At 45.2% G+C, this 14,915-nt stretch overlaps 2 protein-coding genes across 2 annotated transcripts; both read left to right on the forward strand.

The window, feature by feature from the left end:
* Nucleotides 1-1,391: 1,391 nt before the first annotated feature.
* On the forward strand, nt 1,392-6,948 carry vsnl1b (visinin-like 1b). Its single transcript, XM_069711711.1, has 4 exons — nt 1,392-1,649; nt 3,204-3,370; nt 3,451-3,666; nt 5,171-6,948. Exons 2-4 carry the CDS (start codon nt 3,209-3,211, stop codon nt 5,366-5,368), a joined length of 576 nt encoding a protein of 191 aa, XP_069567812.1. The 5' UTR covers nt 1,392-1,649; nt 3,204-3,208; the 3' UTR covers nt 5,369-6,948.
* A 107-nt stretch (nt 6,949-7,055) lies between these two features.
* On the forward strand, nt 7,056-14,532 carry LOC138628567 (tudor domain-containing 6-like). The gene is made up of 4 exons (XM_069711676.1): nt 7,056-8,971; nt 9,844-14,123; nt 14,207-14,279; nt 14,421-14,532. The coding sequence occupies exons 2-3, from the start codon at nt 9,866-9,868 to the stop codon at nt 14,251-14,253; spliced, it is 4,305 nt and encodes a 1,434-aa protein (XP_069567777.1). The 5' UTR covers nt 7,056-8,971; nt 9,844-9,865; the 3' UTR covers nt 14,254-14,279; nt 14,421-14,532.
* Nucleotides 14,533-14,915: the final 383 nt, after the last annotated feature.

The raw sequence follows: 14,915 nt of genomic DNA on the forward strand, positions 1-14,915 counted from the left end.
GGCAGGAACTGGGAGACTAGTCAGGATGGAGGGAAAGATGAATGCAGCAATGTACAGAGACATCCTTGATGAAAACCTGCTCCAGAGCGCTCTGGACCTTAGACTGGGGAGAAGGTTCATCTTCCAACAGGACAACGACCCGAAGCACACAGCCAAGATAACAAAGGAGTGGCTTCGGGACAACTCTGTGAATGTCCTTGAGTGGCCCAGCCAGAGCCCAGACTTGAACCCGATTGAACATCTCTGGAGAGATCTGAAAATGGCTGTGCACCGACGCTCCCCATCCAACCTGATGGAGCTTGAGAGGTCCTGCAAAGAAGAATGGGAGAAACTGCCCAAAAATAGGTGCCAAGCTTGTAGCATCATACTCAAAAAGACTTGAGGCTGTAATTGCTGCCAAAGGTGCTTCAACAAAGTATTGCGCAAAGGCTGTGACTACCTATGTACATGTTATATTTTCACTCTTTATTTTTAACAGATTTACCAAAATTTTAAACAAACTTTTTTCACTTTGTCATGATGGGGTATTGTGTGTAGAATTTTGAGGAAACAAATTAATTTAATCCATTTTTGAATAAGGCTGTAACATAAGAAAATGTGGAAAAGTGAAGCGCTGTGAATACTTTCCAGGTGCACTGTATAATTTCACATAACAAACATTTACTTTTGGCCCTTCATAGGGAATAATTGAGGCCCCTTTGCTCTACATATTCCCAAATGAAATTAAGATTAATCACAGCAGTGCATTTACCAGTCTGAGCTCCTCTGGAGAAGTTAAAGATGAAATTAAAGGTTATAGAATCACACTCAGTTGCTCATAGATAAAAATAGACTGTAATTTTTGTGGCATCACTCCAGAAACACGTTCGGGCAGATAAATATTACAGACAAACCTGATCTATTTCTTTACTTTCTGCAAAAAGAAAAGAAGCACTTTTTATTGGACCGATTCCATTATTTATTTTATGACTTCTTTTCATCATTTTCCCACCTGAATTTTTACTCTCTGAAGGAGAAAGTAAATCTGGGTTAAATGAGAGCTGGAGACACATCTGAAGACGACCAGGGGACACAGCTGAACGCTCTGGGAATATAATGTTAGAATAAACCTGAAGATTTCAGACTGAAGGAATGCAAATATTAAAATCCCTTAAAAGACTTTATTTTGTTGTGTGGTCACATTCGGAGGATTTGGGGACCCTGAAATTAATTTAATCTGTTTGACATTCCAGTTGCAGATTTATTGAATCTAATTCCTGATTGCTGAATAATTTGGTGTCCTAAATGAAGAGCTGCAGATCAGATAATCCAACATGTTTGGTTTGGTGGTGCTGACCATCCTCATCACGATGAAGAGCCCGTTATAAGTGAGCCTCCAGCAGCAGCAGAGCCTCAGTGAACTTGTGATGAGCCTGTGATGCGCACGGGTGACGCCGCTCCTGTTAGTTGCAGCAGCACAGACTGGCGTGGGATCATCTGGAGCAACGTCGGGAAAATCCACACATTTCATTAACGGCTGCTTTTTTATAAAGAGGCGCGCGGTGTTGAGAATAATCCCGTTTGGGCATCGGTTTTCATCAGAGGGGGTTTTCTGGACTTCCACAGCAGATCCATTCCGCGGAGACGCAGCAGAAACGGGCTGTAATCAGGTAAGAAGTGAAGCCTCACATGTCCGTGTCGTGTCGTGTTTTTCTTTTGTGACATTTTAACGCAGCAGAGCTTCGTGTTAATGTCGTGCATTATGTTTCTCATTTTGCTGCCGTGAGGATGAATGGGGGGGCTGAAGAGAGGGCTGCCTCTGGCACCTGCGCAGCCCTTAATATAAAGCCTCTGCGTTTTGCCTGGAAACAACCAGAAACGAGGCAGTCAGGGGCCATTACACGAATTAACCAAATGTCATCGAAAATTCCGCAAATAATTGGCCTGTGTGCGCCTGTAATGAGGCTCTGCGGCGCACCGAGGGAGCTGCCCTGCCTATTATAAATAGGTCTGTGTGGTTGTTGCATTTTGACATGTTTGTCGGCCCGATGCGCGCGGAGAGCTTTGATGAGGAGCAGGATGAAGATGTGCTCTAGAAATACTCTCACTGCGTCGTTTCCATCGGAATGCAGCAGCGATTGCCGCTCCGCTCTCAGGAGGCGGTTAGCTTTAATAGCATTAACTCGGATGTCATTGCCCAATGCGTGAAATAAAACTGCATCTGCTGGCCTGTGTTTGGCACAAGCACCCCGTCTACCTGTGGCCTGTCGGGGACGAGGCGGGTATTTGTGTTAAAACGGTGCAGCTGCAGCACGTCGAGCCGTTTCTCAGCTCTCAAACACTTCTGTCATCTTCCTGCAAAATGTTTGTCCTCAAGGTCATTCATGGCAGCCCGCTTCAGGGACAGCAGCCAGACTCGCTTCTGCAATTACCAACCGAGCGGGCCAGGGCTGACCATGTGACACCAGGGGATGCACAGAAGACGCTGTGGTTTGCACTGATTTAGGCTGCAGCGCACATTTAGTGCAGTTTGTTGTGGAGGCCCGAGCAGATGCAGCGCAGTGTGAGGAGCTGTCCAGGCTGCTGCTGCAGAGATGTGGACCATCTACTGATCTGCTGGGCCGGACTTCCCCACAAAGTCCCCCTCTCAGTATGCAAATATTATTCTGCTGCCTCATTTGTTGAATTATGAATCAGAAAATGAGGTATTCTTGGCCACTTTATGTCATCTGCCACAACATGATTCAATAATTCATGACTGAGGTGCCTCTGGCAGGCTGCTTGTGCTGACATGATCTCTGCTGAGGGCTTTCAGCGGTTCTGCTCGGTGTGTGGATGCAGACCGGTCCGCGATGTTCCCCTCTGATCCAGCGGCCTGCTATGGCTCGCTGCCCTCACTCATCTGAGGATTTACTGCAGCAGCGCCTCTTCTACTACCCAGCAGAGCCTCTTCTACTACCCAGCAGAGCTTTGTTGTCTCTGGCAGGTTATAGGACAGTGTTTGCAGTGGAAACTTGATAGCAGCAATCGAACATTTGATGAACTGGATCTGCTGTGACGGTGATGATCCAGGTCAGACTGTCACGAACAGGCTGCGGGACAGAAATAGAACAGGAGCAAATATCTGCTGCCGTCCAAGAAATAACACGCATTTACTCTCGGCACTCAGGTCTGGAATCATAAAAGAGATGTTCGTCCATTATTCACATGTTCTCGCACCGCAGGCATCATGGGAAAGCAGAACAGCAAGCTGACTCCTGAGGTGATGGAGGACCTGGTGAAGAACACAGAGTTCAATGAGCACGAGCTGAAGCAGTGGTACAAAGGCTTCCTGAAGGATTGCCCCACTGGCCGGCTGAACCTGGACGAGTTCCAGCAGCTGTACGTGAAGGTTTGTGGGACCCGTCTTCTGTCCGACCACCTCGTCACGCTCCATAACAACCGCTGCTCTAACTCAGATCTCTCCTGCAGTTCTTCCCGTACGGCGACGCGTCCAAGTTTGCAGAACACGCCTTCAGGACTTTCGACAAGAACGGAGACGGGACCATCGACTTCCGAGAGTTCATCTGCGCCCTGTCCATCACGTCCCGCGGCAGCTTCGAGCAGAAACTCAACTGGGCCTTCAACATGTACGACCTGGACGGCGATGGCAAAATCACCAGAGTGGAGATGCTGGAGATCATCGAGGTACAGATTAATGAGAGATCAGCCTGCTGCTGCTGCTGCTCACCTGCAGAGCTCCACAGGCTGCAGACAGCCTCCTGCACATGTGTATCGAACTACATTTTCTATTTCTGGAAACACGATGAGGATAGTGAATCTGATACGTCAGTGATATCGGAGCATATTGAGGAGTTCTGTAATGATGAACGAGGTGTTTTATTCTGAAACTATATCAGAGGTTTACTGGTCAGAGAATCCCCTGTGTTTTAAATATGGAGGAAAACTGAATCTTATTGATCACTATGAACTATAAAAATAAACAGGTTATTGATTTATCATATAGATGGATTAATCATTGAACTATTCCAACTGTTAACTTGCTGCTTTTAGTTGAATGATTCTCAGCATTGACTATTTTTTCAATTGTTTATCATTCGATTTAGCAAAAATATTTCACTGGATTTCAGTAATTTATTTATTATCGAGGGATTTTCCACTTGTATAACAATTTAAACTATTTTTAGCTTCATTATGTCATCTGTAATACCACTCAGGGCCACTAGGTGCTCTCGCCAATAGACTCCCATTGAAAAAGCATCAAGTTCTCAAAGTCAGTAAATGTTTCCCACAAGTCATCATGGTGTCATTAGATAAATTCCCTCCTCTTTATTATTATTATTATTATTATTATTATTATTTCTGGTGGTTCATCTGGAAATAATCCCATCATGAATTAGAAAAAAGCTTAAAAAAAGCCATATTTTGGGAGGCATAGCCATTTGATTGACAGGGCTGTGGTGGTCAGGTTTCCAATATAAGTGGGTGGGGCATAGTTCAGATCCACCGCTCGATCCTCCCCACCGCGTCCAACCAGCAGTGATGTCATCGTTGGTTTGTGAACGTTATGAAGCCTCCATTTCAGATTCTGTCACCATCTTTGCTAGTTCGGATCGGTTTGGAGCAGGAAGTGACCATATTTGGACGAGCTGGGGGAGGAGCCAGCGGTGGACCTGACTGATCGGATTGGAAACCTGACAATACTACGTCCCGCCCACCGATAGCTGTAACCTGACTGCACCACGGGCCTGTCAATCAAACAGATACTCCCCTCCCCCCAAAACACATATTTTTGAAACTTATTTTATAATTAATGAGGGATTATTTTCACATTGACCTCCAGAAAACTAATAAGAAGGAGTGACTTTAGCTAACAACACAGAGATAACTGATGGAGACAATTTATTGACTTTGTATTTGATGAGAAGTTGAATGGGAGTCTATGGAACCGGAGACTTTTTGGAGCCGACCTCTAGTGGCATCTAGTATTGCAGCTTAAGGCCTAATTTTTCAGACCCGGAAACTACGTCCACTTTTCTATACAGTCTGTCGAGCATCACATCCTCCTTTTAAAGAGCAGTAGATGATTAGTTGGACTCACTTTTCTGCGTGTGTGAACACACTCAGGCTTTGCTGTGTTACATAATGAATCTCAGTCCTCGGCTGACTCCTCCCTGCTCCTCACCCACAGGCGATCTACAAGATGGTGGGCACCGTGATCATGATGAAGATGAACGAAGACGGGCTGACACCGGAGCAGCGGGTCGACAAGATCTTCAGCAAAATGGATAAAAACAACGACGACCAGATCTCATTGGAGGAGTTCAAGGAGGCGGCGAAGAGCGACCCGTCCATCGTGCTGCTGTTGCAGTGTGACATGCAGAAGTGAGGCGCCGCCGCCCGCTCCTCCTCCCCCCCACCTCCCCGCCTGTATCCTCACACTCTGGACAGCAGCACACGTTTTAATGTCTCATTAGGTTCTCTGCCATTTCCACAGGAAAAAAAAAAAAAAAAAAAAAATACAACAACGCTTGGACTATTTTTCAATGGACTCGCTTCTTGTGGTCGTATGCATGAGAATGTCAAATGCTGAATAATTTTGAATCTAGCTATAAGATATCATCCATTTCTATTTGAGAACATGCCAACGTGATTTGTGCACAGTTACCCTTCACACCCCCATCCAGCCCTTGCTTGTATCTCAGTGGAGCACTGCGTTCAGTTCTGTTCCTGCAGTATTTAGGATCCCCGGTGTTCACTGCTGCAACTGCTGTACGCTTTACATGATAGTAACTGATCAATAACTCCTATGATAATTGTAACCGTCTCTACTATCCAGACATGGAGAGCAGAGAGGCTCCTGTCTGTTCCAGATGTTCTCGCACCACGGAACCCAGAAGAGTAGGTTCTTTGCATGCATATATTAGATGTCAAAAAAAAAAAAAAAAAATTAATATATATATATATATAAATATATATATATATATATATAAATAATCTCTTACCTTTTGCATCTGTAGGTGGTTATAAAAGAGAAACCCTCCAGTTCATTTAGTATTGTTGCATGGGATGTACAGTATGTGAATCATTAGCCGCACTTCAGTGGGAGCATGCTTCCCTCCATCCCACGCACACACGTTACCGTGTGACACGAGAGTTTCGGGGAGACGTCGGGGCTGCAGGTGGAGAGCGGTCACACCAACATCGTCTTTATGTTTTTCGCTTCCGTGGCTTCAGGGATGAGCAGAAACGTCTCTCATCCCGACTTTATGATTACATAGTTGTGCTTCAACGTAGCGGAAAGGCCCAGATTCAGCTCTCACACATCGTCCCCCACAAACATCCACAATTGGCTTCTTTCTCTGGCTGCTTATTTGATTTAAAGAAAAGAAAAAAAACAACGTTAAATTAGACTCCGAACATATCGACATGTTTACAGAAGTGAAGAGCACTGCTAACCGACCACAGTCTGGGCTTCTCACCTCGCTGCGACGAGCCGACTCCCGACGCTCCGATTCCAAAGCAGCACCAAGAGGGAGAAAAGCCTCTCACATGTTTACTGGACACAGCATTCCTTCGTATCCTACATTTTTGTAAGGAGAAACTTTTTAATCGAAAGGTCTCATCTTGTGTTCGCAGCGGTCGTGAAAGGTGCAGGACGCTCAGAGAGGCGCTCGTTAAACAGACGGTTGGTAGAAGTTTGAGGCTGTTAAGCTGCTCGTCGTCCTGCAGAAGCGTTTCGTCGTTCTGTCCATAACACGACTGAAACCGACCCTCACACTAACGGTGTCTTTATGATTTACGAGTCTGGCCACCACGTCAGATTCTCTGTCGACTAAATGTTTATATCAGATATGAAAACTCATGATACAGTGACTGTATTCTTTTATACATGTGGCATGTGTTGCACCCAAAATGAATTCTGTAGTGATTAAAATGAATAAACCATCAACAGGCTTTTTCAAAAGAGTCGGGCTGCCGGCTGGAGTTTATGATGATGATGATGATGATGATGATGACGGGGATAAAGAGTTGTTGATGTGTGCATGATCAGAAACAGGCTGAGGTTTCATTTATCACAGTTTTTTTTATTTCACTGCTGCTGAAGTTCTTCCACACATCTCTCTAATATCTTGTGCATGTGGCAGATTATTAAGTGTGATTCTCATTCAGCACAGCAGCGAATGTTTTCTGCATCTGGAGTCGACTTCTAAATTACCAGAAGATAAATTTAAGCTGCTGCTCGAGGCCCTGACTGTTAACTTGATGCAGTGTATGAAGGGAAGATGGTCGGTTTACACGGTGGTGAGGGTCTGAGGTGCTCCGACTGTTATAAACAGACGTGTATATTTAACAGAAGAGGAAGACTTTGACTCACCTGACAGAGGCGAAGTTCGTGCTGATGTCGCCGCTTCTCACCAACCTGAGAGGGATTTTAAAAAGAAGATTTATTAAACATTATGAGCCCAGTCGTTGCTTTTCTCCGTGAGCAAGATGAACCAGGATGTAACGTGGAATAAGAAGACTGATGTCTAAGCCGTCAGCCTCTTCTGGGGAAAAAAACCCCACCTGAAACAGATGTGTTCCTCCAAAGTAATCCCTACCTGCAGAAGAGCTCCTTCAGCACTTGCCACTCTGTCAGCTGCAGTTCAAACTCTGACTTTTACAGCGAATGAAAAACATCAGTCCAGCTGTGGATGTAAATAAAGAGGCAGATGGCACAAAGCAGGACCTTTCATACATTGCTAAGTGGAGAGTGTTTACAGCGTCAGGAGATTGACATACCAACTGAAGGAAGGTTTCATTCGACTGGTCGGGCTCACCCAGACGTGACAACTTCCTGTATCTGCAGAAGGTCAGCTGATTGGCTCCTCAGCCTGCAGGTCAGACGGATGGTGGTCTGCCAAGAAAAACAGAACACCTTCATCTCTCAAGTCTTCTTCATCGCTGCTGAACTTCCTGCAATAAGTTTTACATTAGGAGTCTATTCCTCATCATCATCATCTTACTTCTCCGTCACTTAAGTTGAAGACCATCATCATGCAGATGACATATTTAAAACTGCACTTTTTTGTACATTTGACATTGCAGTAGTTATACTGCAGATTGCATCATTAAATGCAGATAAATTACGTTAAAAACCTGCTGTATCATATTTGAGAAACACATTTACAAACAAAGTAAACGAAGAGGTACAAAATATGAAGTAATTACAAGTTCCATCAATACACTTCATATTTAAATATTAGTAAAAATATTAATGTTTTTCTTACCTCAACTTTTTCTAAACTGGAAAAGATTTTCCTGCCAAAAAGCAGTGCCTCACCAAGTGATGAAAGACATTTTGGATCTGACGACCTACTGTAGTGCACAGATAATCCACCAGGGGGCAGCTTGTATACAACAGGTTTTTCTGGAAAATATTGATCATACTGATGATGTGGAAGTCTCGGAAACTCAGGCAGCAAATATGATACAAACATGGAGTTAAAAAAATAACTTCTGAGTATGCAAACTGATGTAATTTACCTCAAAATTACTACAGACGAGTCATCTAGTAGTTAAACTTAAGATCTCTGCAGTATTTCAGAAACCCTTCAGAGTGTTCAAGACTTCAAACAAAGCAAAGAACGTAGCAGGTGATAAAATACTTCCTGTTAACTTTACCTGTCGGGTCCAGCCTTCTATTTGCACGGGCAGACAGACTTCCAGCTCGGTATGTGGACTGAAGCACTCACAGTTGTTTGTGGGTGTGGCTTAAATCTACGCTACCCAGTGATTGGCTGCCCACCCACCTGCTCCTGAAAGTTACTGTGGTCTCCTCAGGTTTTTTTTTTTTTTTATATATAAAAAGAAGAATCCCTCTTTGATCACCCAGGAGCACGCGCGTGCAATCAGAGTCCTTAAAAAGCCAGGTGGGTGTAAGCCCCGCCCCCTCCAACACCCAGCAGCTGATTGAAGAGAAGAAGATGAGTGTCTGCAGACAAACACGGTGAGAAGAGAAACCCAGCGGAGTGTTTAGATGGTTGAACATATGATTAGACATGAGAGAAGTGATGAACTGAGGTTTATACTGTGAAGCAGGATTATAGAGGTAACTTCCGGTTCACTTCCTACCGGGACACATCACCATGGTAACCTTTTTATTTTTTTATTTTTTTTTTAATTTCATCCTACAGCAGAAACCGAAGCTTTGAAGACTTGTGTTTGTTGGAGCCTACATGTACATGACAGTAAACCAATTCACTGGTTTAAATTATGTTTTATATTTATTTCTCTTTTGCTCCTCAGTTCATTAATAAAAAATGAGGCTAAAACTGTCATACATGTCATGAAAATACATAGAATAACTAAATGAAACCCTGGGTGGACACGGCAAGTTGTTAACCAGCTTCGTGTGACTTCGTTTGTCAGGGTTTGTTAAGCCAGATAACGGAAACATTTCCTGGGTTAGTTTGTTGAACCTGCTTTGTAGTTCAGGCCTCAGGAGTCACTTCAGTTTCAGTTCATACCTGTGGTTTATTCTCACCTGTCGTGTCTGGACTGCAGAGCATCACAGGAGGGTCTTAGTCTCCAATCTTAAGGTCCAAAAAACTGTCAATACAAAACAGAAAATGATCAACAAGTTAGGTAAAACAACATTCTCCTCTTTAAACAATTATATATATATTTTTAAACTATTCGGGGAAATATATAATTTATTTAAAGTGACTCACAGCTCCTAGAAATCACTTTACTGTGATACCGGTTTAGTTATTTTGATGTAAAGCAGATTGTAACTTGGTGACATTACCTTTGAGTTCTCTAAAAATTGTAAAAAGGACTATTTTCTTCAACATTAATACATTTTTCTCCCCGTTGCAGGTGTATTTGAGCTCTGAGCTTCATGATGTGTTCGATTCCTGGTCTTCCAATGTCGGGATCAGAAGTACCTGTTCTCATCACACGGGTGAACCTGAACCCCGGCTGTGGTCTTGTGGAATTATGGGTAAATATGGACAAAGGGAGAAAACATGTTTATGAGCAGATGAGAGAAAAGATTCAGACTCCCAAGAGAAGGTTTAATGGATCGGAAGGGAAATCGGCGGACCTGTGTCTGGTCTGCTTTAGTGACGCCTGGCACAGAGCTCGGATTGTTTCCGTTCAAAGTGAAACCTATGAAGTTTTCCTGATCGATCAGGGACAACTTCACGTCGCCACAAGTGAAGCTTTAGCGTGGGGCCACACGGACAACTTCCTCCTCCCTCCTGAGATTGAATCCGGCGTTCTCGCAAATGTCGTCTCTGTCGAGGAGAAGTGGTCAGAGAGAGCCGAGAAGTTTTTGATGTCTCTGCCTGGAAAGAAGTCGCAGGGACTGGTTCAACAGGTGCTGATGCCCGACAGGACAATCCTCCTGGAAATACCCGCTGTTTCCAAGCATTTGTGTCAGATTGGAGTTATGAAGACGATCCCGGTGGATGAGTTTAAAAGCCTTGCACTGAAGTGTCTCCACAAAGAAGAGTCTCCTGACGTCGTCCGTTTATCACAGGAACTGAATCTGAATGATCAGTACTTTTACCCTGAACTTCTGCCGGACGGTTTTGAAACTGTTCATGTCACAGAAGTAACTGACCCTCTGAATATTTTCTGCAAGATCTTGATTTTTTCCAGAGCACTGGAGATCTTGTCTGAACAGATCCAGCAACATTACGAAGAGAGCGGAGATCTCGGAGAGGCCCGACCGCAGACCGTCGCGGGTCCGTGTGCCGCCAGAGGAACTGACGGCAGATGGCGTCGCTCCTTACTGAAGCAAAACACTGCGACTAGCGACGGTGCTGTAGAAGTCCTGCATGTGGACGAAGGAAAAACTAAAGTGGTTCCTGTTGGAGACGTCCGACCTCTTCTTGGAAAGTTCCTGAGAATGCCAGTTGTTACGTACGTTTGTGCTCTGACGGGAGTAAAACGCACGGGGAGAGAGTGGACCGCAGACGAGACGGATTACTTGAAATCGCTGCTCCTGAACCAGACATTCGTTGCAAAGTTTGACCACCACAACATGTCTGAAGATGTCTATGATGCCACTCTCTGTGCAGCTGATGACACATGCATCAACGATTGTTTTATAAAGAAGGCAGGACTGACTCCGCCATCAAAGCCTGAAGGAGATGGTTTAAATGAACCCGTTCTATCATCACTCCTCAGTTCACTTGGAGACAAAGGATGCACGGAAGTCAAAGAAACGAAAAAACAAGTTGTCGATGGTAAGACGGATAATGTAGCCTTATCTGGTGCTGATGATAGTCATACCAAAGCGCACTCTAAACACCAGGACCCTCTGAAACACATCTATAACCGTCTTCCACCCGGTTTGCCCTGCGAGGTGCTGCACGCTTGTGATGACGGTGTGTTTGCTGCAGGAAATCGTGTCAACGTCAACGTGTCTTGCATCGAAAGTCTGCAGAAGTTTTGGTGTCAAACAACAGAACATTGCGACTCTCTCAGACGCCTCATGCAAGACCTGCAGAACCACTACACATCCGCCCAGGCTCAGCTGCTCGTCGAATCCATCTGCGTCGCCCGTAATCCCGACAACAGTGTGTGGTACAGAGCGAGGATCATTGCGAGCCGCCACTCCACCGCCGTAGACGTGAGATTCATCGACTATGGTCAAAGTCGAAAGGTCCCTCTGAGAGACGTGTGTCCCATCGATCCGTCTTTCTTACAGCTGGATGCGCTGGCTTTTCAGTGTTGTTTATTCAATCCAAAGACCGATCCCACCGCTGCGACGTGGACTCACTCTGCATTAACGGAGTTTAAGAAGTTTGTGGGTTCAGGTGCTTCGTCCAACACGGGGCTAAAATGCATCATAAAAGCTGTAACATGTAACAACGAAGAAGGTCCGGTCAACAGCGTAGATATCGAAGCAGCTACTGGCAGCGCATGCACGCTACTGGCTCAGAAATGTGCACCATCTGAAGCTCAGGTCCCATTGGATGCGTACACCTACTCCACCTTCAACATTGAGGTGGGTGGGAAGGAAAAGGTGTGGGTGACCTCTTCAGAGACCGTCGATCACTTCTACTGCCAGCTGGACAGGAATTCTCCTTTGTTTGACAAACTGAAGGAAAATGTTGCGCAGCTCCTCAACCAGCCGCCGTGCTCCAATCTCCCCCCCGGACTGAACAGTATTTGCTTTGCCAGGTACACTGATAACGAGTGGTACAGAGGTCAGGTAGTAGAAATGTCCCCAGAACTTAAAGTGCACTTTGTGGACTACGGGGATACCCTCGCAGTGAAAGAGGCTGACCTTCGCCCCTTCCCCTCTGACGCCAGTATCGCCAGGTCTGTTCCCGTGCAGGCCGTTCTACTCGCACTGATCGATGTCCCTGCAGAAGTACCAAGGGAAGTCAACCGGTGGTTTGCAGAGGAAGCCATTGGTCAGAGTTTTACCATTTCAGTGGCAGCGAAAGGGGAGAAAGGGAAGCTGATTGTGCAGCTGATGTTTAATGATTCAGTGAATGTAAACGAGGCCGTCAGAGAGAGGATGGCTGGTCTCGTTCAGCAGCAACCCGACAGCTCAAAATCAACCTATCAAGACTGTCGGAAAAAAGAGCTCAAGAAAGCATCGGCGTTGACAAAGACGATGGAACAACATGGAGTCCACAGCAGTGACAGAATGTGTGCTGAAGATGAGCTACAGATGAGTTCAATAGCCTCTGAACAAGAGACTGAACACGTAAAGACTTTGGATGAAGGAAGAACCTTAGAGGTCATTCCCAAGGAGAACGGAACTGTGGCAAAAGACGGACACATTGACTCCGAAATTAAACTGCCTTCTCTTCCCAGAAAGGTGAACATCTCTATGTACAAGAGGCCGAACATTTCTCAAAGCAAGACAGAGGTTTACGCTTCCTGCATCGTCGGGCCACATTACTTCTGGTGTCAGTACACCGACACCAAAGACCTGAACACCGTGTCGAAGCTCGCTCAGGAAGCTGGATGGGCAGAGCAGGACGGGACGTTCCCCGAGACACCGCAGCCTGGCAGTCCATGTCTCGCTCTGTTCTCCAGTGACAACCAGTGGTACAGAGCTCAAGCAATTCGGCGAGCTGACGACACACTCCACGTTCTATTTGTTGACTACGGAAATGAGTCTGAAGTTGACATTGTAAATGTAAGATCGCTGCCTCAGAGTCTGCTGGAGTTTCCTCCGCAGGCCTTTCTGTGCTTTCTGGATGGCTTTGACGAGTCAAAGGGCTCCTGGGATGATGAAGTTTACGACGACTTCTACAATCGGTTGGTTGATAAGCAACTCAAAATGACAGTCTGTAAAATTGAGGACCATTCAGAGGCAGCGGTTCCTCAGTATACAGTGAAAACCGAGTGTGACGAGGTGGTCATTAACGACTTAATGCAGAAATACTGGAAAGCATCTTCTTCAGAGCCGTCTAAGAAGGTGATGGAACAAACAGAAACTCTCCTCCAAGCTGTTCAAACAAAGGACAACACGACCAAATCTGACGTCTCCAAAGGAATCAACAACACTGACTCGTACAGGAAGCCAGAGATTTCCAAAGATACGTCTGTGATGGTGTACGCCTCCTGCATCGTGGAGCCTCATTTCTTCTGGTGTCAACACGCCGACACAGAAGATCTCTGTAAAGTGGTCCAGCTCGCTCAGGAAGCAGGACAGGTGGAGTCGGACCTGATGTTCCCTGAGACTCTCCATCCTGGCAGTCCATGTCTCGCTCTGTTCTCCGGGGACAACCAGTGGTACAGAGCTCAGGTAATCCGCAGAGAGGACGACACACTTCATGTTGTGTTTATTGACTATGGAAACGAGTCGAATGTTGGAGTGAAGGATGTGAGAGCACTGCCTCAGAGTCTGCTGGAGACACCTCCTCAGGCCTTTCTGTGCTGTTTGAAGGGATTTGACGGGTCGAAAGGTTCCTGGAAAGATGAAGTTTACGATGACTTCTATAGTCTTCTGGTGGATAAACTGCTGAAACTGACCGTGTTCAGGCTGGAAAGCAGTCACTCAGAGATGGAGGTTCCTCAGTACTCTGTGGAGATCGAGGGCGACGGAGCGGTTGTGAACTCACTAATGCAGAAACACTGGACAGGATTGGACTCAGACGACACCTCGGCAGGAAGGTTGGAGTCAGGTTATTAGACAAATGTTTGGCGTCATTTTCTGAAACTTTAAAAAGGTCTTTCTGCTAATGTAGGTTTGTCTTGTGGTCCTCAGTGGACCAGAAAGAAACCAGGACGATTGACGAGAGCATCGGGGGTTAAAGTCATCTAACAGATGTCGGCTAAATGTAAGGACTTCACTTGTATGGAAGTTTATTACATACAATATGAATTATTCATATTTCGACATCAAGTGAATTCCTAGAACTGGAGAAAGAAAGAGCACATTCAGTGTTCTTCAAAAATGGTCTAGTCTTTGTTTCTTCCAGCTCTGTTGGGGAACCAGGCTGACAGACCCATCAACCACGATGGTCTTGGTAGAAATTCTGCAAAATACAATGAAGCTTGTGCAAATAAACAATGAGTACGTGCATGGATGAAAGAGTGAGTGATTATTTATTTGCTTTGCAGGGAGAGTGGGAAATAGCGGGAGTTCTGGCTGCTCATTACCTGGACTCTCATTCATTCGTGAATTGTACAACTTTGCGATAAATCTGTGCAGTCAAAATCTCCAGATAAATATTGAGGGTTTTGTTTATTTTTCCTCTTGAACTATTGGACAGATATGATGTACAAATTTTGTTCCACAGATTTTTTTATGGGGTTGTTTCAACTCAGATTTACAACCTTTGACTAGCATTTGGACAAAAAAGACGACCTGAATTTGGTCAGACACTCAAACATTTAGCCCTGAAATTATGGTTTTAGTTTTATATGTAATACGGAAAACAGTCCAAAAAGATTGGGCATATTTTTAGTTATAC

The sequence above is a fragment of the Brachyistius frenatus genome, unplaced genomic scaffold (genome assembly GCF_029030835.1).
Source record: "Brachyistius frenatus isolate BFR_SWC_R1_liver_20210118 unplaced genomic scaffold, ASM2903083v1 Contig_102, whole genome shotgun sequence".
Lineage (NCBI taxonomy): Eukaryota > Metazoa > Chordata > Actinopteri > Embiotocidae > Brachyistius > Brachyistius frenatus.